The following is an 8,792-nucleotide window of genomic DNA, read 5'->3' on the forward strand; positions in this document are numbered from 1 at the left end:
CCCACGTGGGAGACCCCGCCTGAGTCCCTGGCTTCTGGCCTCGGCTTGGGCCCAGCCCCCCAAACTGTTGTGGGCATTTGGGCAGTGAGCCAGAGGATGGGAGCTGTGTGTCTGTCTCTGTCTCCCTCTCTCCCTTTCAAATACGTAAAATCAATACTTGTTTTTTTTTTTTTTTTTTTTTTTTTTTGACAGGCAGAGTGGACAGTGAGAGAGAGAGACAGAGAGAAAGGTCTTCCTTTCTGTTGGTTCACCCCCCAATGGCCGCCGCGGTAGGCGCGCCGCACTGATCCGATGGCAGGAGCCAGGTGCTTCTCCTGGTCTCCCATGGGGTGCAAGGGCCCAAGCACTTGGGCCATCCTCCTCTGCACTCCCTGGCCACAGCAGAGAGCTGGCCTGGAAGAGGGGCAACCGGGACAGAATCCAGTCCGGACTGGGACTAGAACCCGGTGTGCCGGCACCGCAAGGCGGAGGATTAGCCTAGTGAGCCATGGCGCCGGCTCTAAAATCAATACTTGTAATCCCGCCGATGCCGCCCACCCGCCACTGTGGGTGTGGCCCCCACCCCTGGGGCTCTGGGGTAGAAAGTGAGCCCTGCCTGTGCACCTCCCGTTCTCATTCACCCGGACCCCAGCCCCAGCCTGTGTCGGCCCAGGCCTCCTGCCTGGAGCCCCCTAAATCCAGCTGCAACTGAGCTCATCCCGCTTTGTACCTGCTCTTGCCTCAAGCCCCCTTTGCCTTCTCCCCAGGCCCCAAGGCCAAAGACTTGGCCGGCGCCGTGGCTTAACAGGCTAATCCTCCACCTTGCGGCGCCAGCATGCCGGGTTCTAGTCCCGGTCGGGGCGCCAGATTCTATCCCGGTTGCCCCTCTTCCAGGCCAGCTCTCTGCTGTGGCCCGGGAGTGCAGTGGAGGATGGCCCAAGTGCTTGGGCCCTGCACCCGCATGGGAGACCAGGAGAAGCACCTGGCTCCTGGCTTCGGATCAGCACGACGCACCGGCCGCAGCAGCCATTGGAGGGTGAACCAACGGCAAAAGGGAAGACCTTTCTCTCTGTCTCTCTCTCTCACTATCCATTCTGCCTGTCAAAAAAAAAAAAAAGACCCGACCCTCCACATCCCTCACCTCCCGCCACGCTTCCCCATCCTGTGTGCACTGCCAGCCAGGTGTGCAGCCTCCAGCACCTCCAGTGTCTTCCTCCAGCCTGACCCTGGGTCACCTTCTCAGTGTCCTGTCCCACCCCTCTCATCTCCCAGTCTGAGCGCCGCGCAGGCTCCCAGGAGCGAGCGGGCCCTGGAGAGCATGCTAGAGCCCTTTTACAAGCAGTATCTCCTCTGAGGTCGGGGCCAGTTTCCCTTCGCAGGTGAGGATCAGAGAGGTCATGTGCCTTGCCCAGGGCCACACAGGAGGGGGCAGAGCTAGGACTTGAAGTCCACGCCCCCCTTCTCCTACATGCACCCCCTTGCTACTCCACCGATTGCTTGTGCGCCCCCAGAGCTGGACCGGCGCTGGGCTGGGCGTGTGGTGCAGGGGTTGATGTGTTCAACCTGTGCACTTGTGGGCTTGCATTCGAGCCCCAGCGCTCGCTGGCTCTTGGCCCTGGCCCAGTTTGGCAAGAGCACAGTCCTGGCCACTCATTCCCCCCGGGAAGGACTCGTGCCCCCTGCACCCAGCACGGGTCTGGCGCAGGCGGCTGGCTGTGTGCTGACCGGACTTCCCTGGGGACAGAGCTGAAGTCAGTCTCTCTCTCTCTCCCTCTCCCTCTCCCCCTCCCTCTCCCTCTCCCCCTCCCTCTCCCTCTCCCCCTCCCCCTCCATCCTTTTCCCCAGTGTATTAGTCTGCCAGGGCTGTCCAATAAAACACTGCGGACTGAGGTCTTAAACCACAGAACTGGGGGCCAGTGCTGTGGCATAGCAGGTTAAGCGGCCCCTCTCAGTGCCGGCATCCCATATAAGAGCGCCGGTTCGAGTCCCGGCTGCTCCACTTCCGATCTAGCTCCCTGCTAATGCACCTGGGAAGACAGTGGAAGATGACCCAAGTGCTTGGGCCCCTGCACCTACAGGGGAGACCTGGATGAAGCTCCAGGCTCCTGGCTTCAGCCTGGCCCAGCCCTAGCCATTGTGGCCATTTGGGGAGTGGACCAGCCGATGGAAGGTCTCTCTCTCCCTTTCTCTCTCTCTCTCTCTCTCTCTCTCCCTCCCTATCTCCCTATCTCCCTATCTCTCTGTAACTCTTTCAAATAAATCCTTAAAAAAAAAAAATCCTGGCGGAGAGGGCAGCTGAGCCGAGCTCCAGCCAATGGTTGCTGTCAGGTCACCCGGGATCCAAGTTGTATATAAACCTCAGCTTCTCAATGGTAGCAACTAATCCACAAAAACAAAACCCAGGGTGCAGGTGAAGTGTGGCCCTGCTGCTGCCTGCCAAGCGTGTCCACCCTGGGCCAGCGGAGCAGGCCTCCCCGCCACGTCCCCTGGCCTCAGCCGGTGCGCTTCCCCCACGGAAGCATGGAGGAAGGGGGTGGCGACACTCAAGCAAGTCTGTGTCTGTGGTTGTATGTGCAGGAAGGTGACGCACTGGGCGCCATGGAGAAGCTGTGTCGCCAGCTGACCTACCACCTCAGCCCCCACTCCCAGTGGAGGAGGCACCGGGGGCTGGCGAAGAGGAAGCCACAGGCGTGGTGAGTGGGGGCCGCCCCTGCCCTGAGCACTGAGGGGAGGGGAAGGCTGGAGTCTGGGTTGCTGGAGGGGGAGGTGCTGTCCTGGAAGGCTACCTGGAGGAGGTGAGATTGAAGGAGAATTTAGGGATGGGGGTTGGTACCAGGAGGGAGGGCATTCTTGGTGGAGGGTGGAGGGAAGCCCTGGTCTGTGCAGTAGGGGGTGCTGGGGAGAATAGGGCTCCTCGGGTGGACTGGGCTGGGAGGGGAGTAAGGAGCTTCTACAAATGAACACCCCACTTCTCTGAGCTGCCCCGCCCCCCAGGGAGCCCAGGCCTTGGCTCATGCAGCAGCAAGGACCCTCAGGGTTTTGTGGCCCCCTGAGGGAGACTGGTGGGAGGTGAGAGGCACAGGGGACCTAGGACTTGTGGGCCTTGACAGGTAGCAGGCGAGTGGCGGGGAGCCTGCAAGGCAGACGCCCTGGAGGAGGAAGCTCTCACGTCTGCCCCACTCCAGCCTGGAGAAGATACAGCTCTGGGGCCTGCTTCCCTCCCGGGAGAGGCGTTGGAACCTGGAGCAGCTTCCCCCAGGCGATGCGAACGGTGGAGGCGGAGGGCAGGGGCCACAGGGCCAGAGCAGGACAGGAGGCCACAGGGCCCGGGAGGCCACAGCGCGGTGGGGCTTTGTGAGGTGTTCCAGAGGCTGCCGGGCTGGCAGTTTAAGCTCTGCTAGAATCTAGGGGCCTCTCTGTCTCCCCAGCTCTTACACACACACTCACACACACACACACTGCCATGACCTTTCTTATAAGGTGTCTCCCAAAGCCAAGATCTTGTCCATCTTGTCTACCAACCTGAGCCCAGTGCCCGGCACACCGTAGGAGCTTAACAACCATCTGGGAAAGCCCGGAGAGAGGCAGGGGGATTCGCTGTTGCCAGGGACTGTGGGCCGAGGACTCCCAGCTGGTGAGCAGTGGGGCTGCATGGAAGCCAGGGCTCGGCTTGTTCCCCACCACGCTGTCGCCCTGGTGCGTTGGTTTGCTTCCTGATGACCCCTGACGGCGGCAGCCAGCACATACTCTGTGCTGAGCCGACCCCAGCAGCCGTGGGGAGTGCTGTGGAGAGCTCCACCTTCAGACACCCCCCCACCCCCCCCCACCCCCCCCCCACCCCCCGTCGTCGTTGGAGGCAACATGAGCCCAGCGGGAACAGCCCCACCCCACCCCCCCAGCCTCAGGAGGCCCCAAGGCTAAAAGTTTACCCTAAGCTGCTGATAGGAGCTTTTTATCTTTTTTTAAGAATTTTTTATTTGTTTATTTGAAAGCCAGTTAGAGACAGAAAGAGAGATCTTCCATCCACTGGTTCACTCCCCATCAGATGGCTGCAACGGCCAGAGCTGTGCCGATCCGAAGCCAGGAGCTTCTTCTGGGTCTCCCATGTGGGTGCAGGGGCCCAAGGATTTTGGCCATCTTTCACTGCTTTCCCAGGCCACAGCAGAGAGCTGGACTGGAAGAGTTACAGCCAGGACGTGAACCGGGAGCCAGCGCCGCAGGTGGAGGCTTAGCCCACTATGCCACAGCGCCAGCCCCTGATAGGAGCTTTTGGGTGCTTGTGAACTGGGGAGCTGGGAGCCCCTCCAATCTCCCCGTCCTGTCCAGGACCGGGGTCTCAGGGACCATTTCACCACTGCACCAGGGCCTGGGTAGGGAAAGGGCACAGTTGCCATCAGCTTGAGCTGCCTGGGCGCTGGAAAGAGAGCGGAGCAGGGGAAGAAAGAGGAGTTGGCAGACGGCAGGTGCTGGGGTGGGCGGGGGGCCGCAGCCCCATCCCCGCTGGAGGATCGCTGGCCGCTGGAGAAGGGGGGCTTGCAAGAGGGGCTCAGAGGACCCCCAAGACTGGTGGAAGCCCAGCTCAGCCCAAATGAAGACAATGAGGGCGGCAAATGCTTACCCAGCAGGCGCTGTTCTACTTGCTGTGCCATTTTTATTTTCCAAAACAATCTTGGAGCGCCTGATGCAATGTTGCAGGTAAATCATTGAGGAACAGAGTAAGAACGAGAGTAGGAAGGGGAGGAGTCAAGACGCACACCTGGGGCCAGCACTGTGGCACAGGTTAAGCTGCCGGCTGCAGTGCCTGCAGCCCATGGGAGCACGGGTTCGAGTGCCGACTGCTCCACTTCCGATCCAGCTCCCTGCTTATGCACCTGGGAAAGCAGCGGAGGATGGCCCACGTGCTTGGGCTCCTGCCACCTACATGGGAGACTGGGGTGGAGCTCTGGCTGTTGTGGCCATTTGGGGAGTGAACAAACAGATGGAAGATCTCTCTCCCTCTCTTTCTCCGCCTTTCCAATACTAAATCAGCCTTTACAAAGAGCCTCCAGGAGCGGCAGCCACAGGCAGAGATGTGAGAGCCAGGACATGAAGCAGGGGGCAGGAGGGTCCCTGCTTCTCGCACCCCTGCAATTTGGTGTCATCTGCAGGAGTTTTGTACAAATGAGCCTCTCTGGTCAGGGTCAAGGCTGCCGCACTCCCTCTAACCAAGCCTGTGCATCTTCCCCCCCCCGCCCCCCCCAAGCCTCAAGGCTGTCCTGGCCAGCAGCCCTCCAGACAACACGGTGGACCTGTCGGGCATCCCGCTGAGCTCCCGCGACCTGGAGCGCGTGAGCAGCTACCTGCAGCGCTGCGGGGAGCAGGTGGACAGCGTGGAGCTGGGCTTCACGGGCCTCACCGACGACATGGCCCTGCAGTTGCTGCCCGCCCTCAGCGCCCTGCCCCGCCTCACCACGCTGGCGCTCAACGGCAACCGGCTGACCCGGGCCCTGCTGCGTGACCTCACCGACGCCCTCAAGGACCCCAGCAAGTTCCCCCACGTCACGTGGATCGACCTGGGCAACAACGTGGACATCTTCTCGCTGCCCCAGCCCTTCCTGCTCAGCCTGCGCAAGCGCTCCCCGAAGCAGGGCCACCTGCCCACCATCCTAGAGCTGGGTGAGGGCCCAGGCGCTGGGGAAGAGGCCCGGGAGGGGACTCCTGCCGCAGACCACGTGGAGGGCAAGGAGGCCGCGGCTCAGACGTGAGACAGCAGAGGGGTCTTGCCACCTTCGCCCTGGCGGGGCACGGAAGGCAGGCTGTAGCATCTGGGAGAGGGGGAATTCATGTAATAACATCGTTGGTTCTCCCTTTTCAGTCCCATTACCTGCCTTGCGGCTGGGGAGGTCCCAGGCACCCACCCTTCCGGCTCAGCCCTCAGCCACCCCCAAGCAGACTCAGGGCCGGGCTGTGGCTCAGAGATGCTAGGAGCTAGAGCCTGCTCCATCTGGCCCAGGGACCTTTCCAGTTCTGCATGTCCCCTGGGGGAGCCAATGCCAGCCAGATGCTGACCACGTCCCTCCCACCCCACCTCCCTGAGGAGGGCTACAATCTTTAGCTTGCAGAATGAGGGAGAAGGCGGGGCCCACCCCTCAACAGTGACACACACGGTGCAGTCCCCAGGCTTCCACATGGACACCTGTGGCTCCGGGCCTTTCTCCCAGCATCCCTTCCCCAAATCAGCCACACCTTGAGCACATTCCCAGCAGTCAGAGAAGGCTAATAACCTGGGACCAGGTTATTGGAGCCTCCCTGGAACCCAACTCAGCAAACGTCATTTGCCCTACAGCAGCCCCCCCCACCCACCCAAATCCCTTCTAAACAGGCCAAGCCCTGGGACCCAGGTCAGGGGGCCGGAAGCCAGTTGTCATCAGGCCACAGACCAGCAGTACAGGTTCTCAGAGGGTGTGTGGAGAGGACTCACAGGCAGAGAGCAGAATGTTAAAGGCGTGTTGCAGCCAAGTCAGGACTGGATTGGAACCAGCTGTGTAGATGCCTTAAATGCTTTGGAATTTTTGCCCTCAGTCTAAAGTGGCTAAGAGGGGGAGAGCAGCCTAGGCTGACCCAAAGTTTACAAGCTTGAGTGCTAATAACTGGACTGTTAATACCTGATAGCAGTAATCAGATCTAACTTTTTCTTCAAATACACATTTTTAAGAACCAGCAACAAAGACCACCCTTTATTATGGCATTGGTTAATGGTGACTTCATTTTAAAGAGTTTTAAGAAAAATATAATCACAGTCAGTTTATCAAAGTAAATTTATTGAAAGTGCAGAAGGCAGTCCTGTTGGGCAGCTCAAGGAGCAATACCAGCCAGTCTGCTGGCCTCACACACCACACACCTGAGTCATTAGGCGTGCAGATCTCCACTGCTGGCGGCAGCCAGTCCTTGGGCTCAACATCCTCCCGGGACAGCCTGCAGAGAGAATGACATTTCAGTCCCCTTCCTGCTCCGGCAACCAACAGCCACTCCCAACACGGAAGGTATCTTCAGAAGACCTTGGGCTCACCACCACACAATCTGCCGGTAATTCCAGCTATTTTTGGGTGATTTCATCATTGATATCCTTTTCCTGAACCGTTTTCAACTAGCTGTTCATTCCCTCATTCTGCCAGTAAGCAGGGTCAACACTGTGCGTACTCACCTCTCGCTCGGAGCAGAAGCCACTGCCAGCCCCGAGTTCCGCGCCGCAAAGCCTGGGAGGAGAGAAGGCACGCGCTCAGAACAAGACAGCACAGAGCCCGTGGCAGATCCGCTGACCTGCTGCTCTGGGGACCTGTCCCCTCCACCGAGTTCCATCCTCTTCCCAAACCCGAGGTTTTCTTTTCCCGGATGAGGACAGCTGACGGAAGTCCCCCTTCCTGGCTCTGGGCCCCACACTGCCCCAGCCTTCTGGATTTCACCCAATCAAACAACGAGCATCACAAGTAGCACGAACCACGAACGGCTCGGCAGATACACTCACCGCGTGACGGTGGTGGGGGGTGGGGCTGCAGCTCCAGTCCTCCGCGGCTTGCTGGTGCTGTAGCGTGGAACCTGCGTGAACACGCCGCTACGTTAGGTCACAGGCCAGCCCGGGCTCGGCCCTGGCCAGCGGCAGACTTGGGGACTGCAGTCAGCCAGGAGCATCCTCGTCAGTTGTCGCTTCTGACGGCACTTCCTAAGAGTGACCTCATCACAGCAGTCCCCGGGGCTGCCCCGGCCGAGCCCTAACTGCCTTAGGGACCCATCAGACCCCACTTAGGCAAGATCCCCGCTGCCCAGAGCTCCACAGCCGCCCTGGGTTCCGCACCCACTACGAGATAACCCATGGCCTCGTGCAAGTGCCCACCCCAATGCCCACGAGCTGCTGACCACTAGGCCCCGCACTAGGGCTTACCTCACGCTGGGAGGCTGCGCCTGCCTTGGATTCTCGGCGCCACCTAAAGACGGGGAAGACAGGCGTCAGGGGCTAAGGCAGTTACCCACGCATGCAACTAAACCCCAGGTTTCAGCGACTGCGCTCAGACGGCTACGGGCATCGTCAGTTATCGCCTCTGACGGCACTTCCTATTACTGGTATCATCAGGTCAGTCGGCCGAAGTCTTCCTCGCCTACCGCCCCCGGTGCACCCCCAACTGCGGGCAGGGCCCCAAACGCACCTACCTGTCTCGGATTTCGCGTGCTCCTCGTGTTTTCTTCTAGGACCGCAGGCTCCCCGGGCGGTGGCTGTACCGGACGCGCACGGGACCCCTCGGACACCCGGCGCGGCGCCCACCGCGGGACCCACGTAGGATCAGGAGCTGGGGGTACACTGTTACTACAGCTGCCATCTCCCCGTGAGCCAAGCCTTCCGGAAACATTTTCTCAGGAATCAGAAGGCGCTAGCGAGTCGCCCCCGCCGCCAGGCACCAGCCACCGCCAGCAACACAGCCCACCTCCGCGAAGAGCGAAAAGGTCGTATAAGCAGTACGCCGGCCCTTTAAGGAGTCGGAATGTTCCATTCTTCACAAAAGAGAGGGTGCGACCAGCAAAGACTCTCGGGAACTTCGGCCCCTTTAACAATAGACTGCACCGCCGCCGTCCCTCAGGGACTCCCTCTTCCTTCGGAGCCTGTGGTTTCTTCCACGGCCCGAGGAATTCTGGGCGGGGGAGGCCCAGGGCGCCTGCGCGAGGGCAGAAGCGCGGGCTTCCGTCCGCCTCCACCTGGCTTTAGCGGTGTGGTTTGAGCAAATGGCTAGGTTCGGCCTTTGGGCGTTTTCGATTGCTCTAAAGGAAAAATGGAGACTCCGGCA

The 8,792-nt window shown here is 60.4% G+C and overlaps 1 protein-coding gene and 3 non-coding genes across 5 annotated transcripts in view; 1 reads left to right on the top strand and 3 right to left on the bottom strand.

Annotated features, from left to right (window-relative positions):
* LRRC75A (leucine rich repeat containing 75A) overlaps positions 1 to 7,781 on the top strand; it is a 33,412-nt gene extending 25,631 nt beyond the window's left edge. The window contains exons 3-5 of one of the 2 annotated variants that reach the window (XR_009868476.1): positions 2,557 to 2,672; positions 5,222 to 7,044; positions 7,134 to 7,781. Coding sequence is in view for 1 of the 2 variants with exons in the window: in XM_062216456.1 (XP_062072440.1) it covers positions 2,557 to 2,672; positions 5,222 to 5,723 (618 nt within the window). In the remaining variant the exon portion in view is untranslated. Of the gene's footprint in view, positions 1 to 2,556; positions 2,673 to 5,221 lie in introns of both variants that reach the window. The other variant, XM_062216456.1, reaches the window with a different exon arrangement.
* LOC133747405 (small nucleolar RNA SNORD65) lies at positions 7,006 to 7,079 on the bottom strand. Its single transcript, XR_009864357.1, has one exon. It is a non-coding gene; the product is annotated as a small nucleolar RNA SNORD65 (small nucleolar RNA).
* LOC133747387 (small nucleolar RNA SNORD49) lies at positions 7,632 to 7,701 on the bottom strand. Its single transcript, XR_009864341.1, has one exon. It is a non-coding gene; the product is annotated as a small nucleolar RNA SNORD49 (small nucleolar RNA).
* A 238-nt stretch (positions 7,782 to 8,019) lies between the features above and the next one.
* Positions 8,020 to 8,090, bottom strand: LOC133747386 (small nucleolar RNA SNORD49). The gene has a single exon (XR_009864340.1). It is a non-coding gene; the product is annotated as a small nucleolar RNA SNORD49 (small nucleolar RNA).
* Between the last annotated feature and the right edge of the window lie 702 nt (positions 8,091 to 8,792).

This window comes from Lepus europaeus, chromosome 18, assembly GCF_033115175.1.
Source record: "Lepus europaeus isolate LE1 chromosome 18, mLepTim1.pri, whole genome shotgun sequence".
Lineage (NCBI taxonomy): Eukaryota > Metazoa > Chordata > Mammalia > Lagomorpha > Leporidae > Lepus > Lepus europaeus.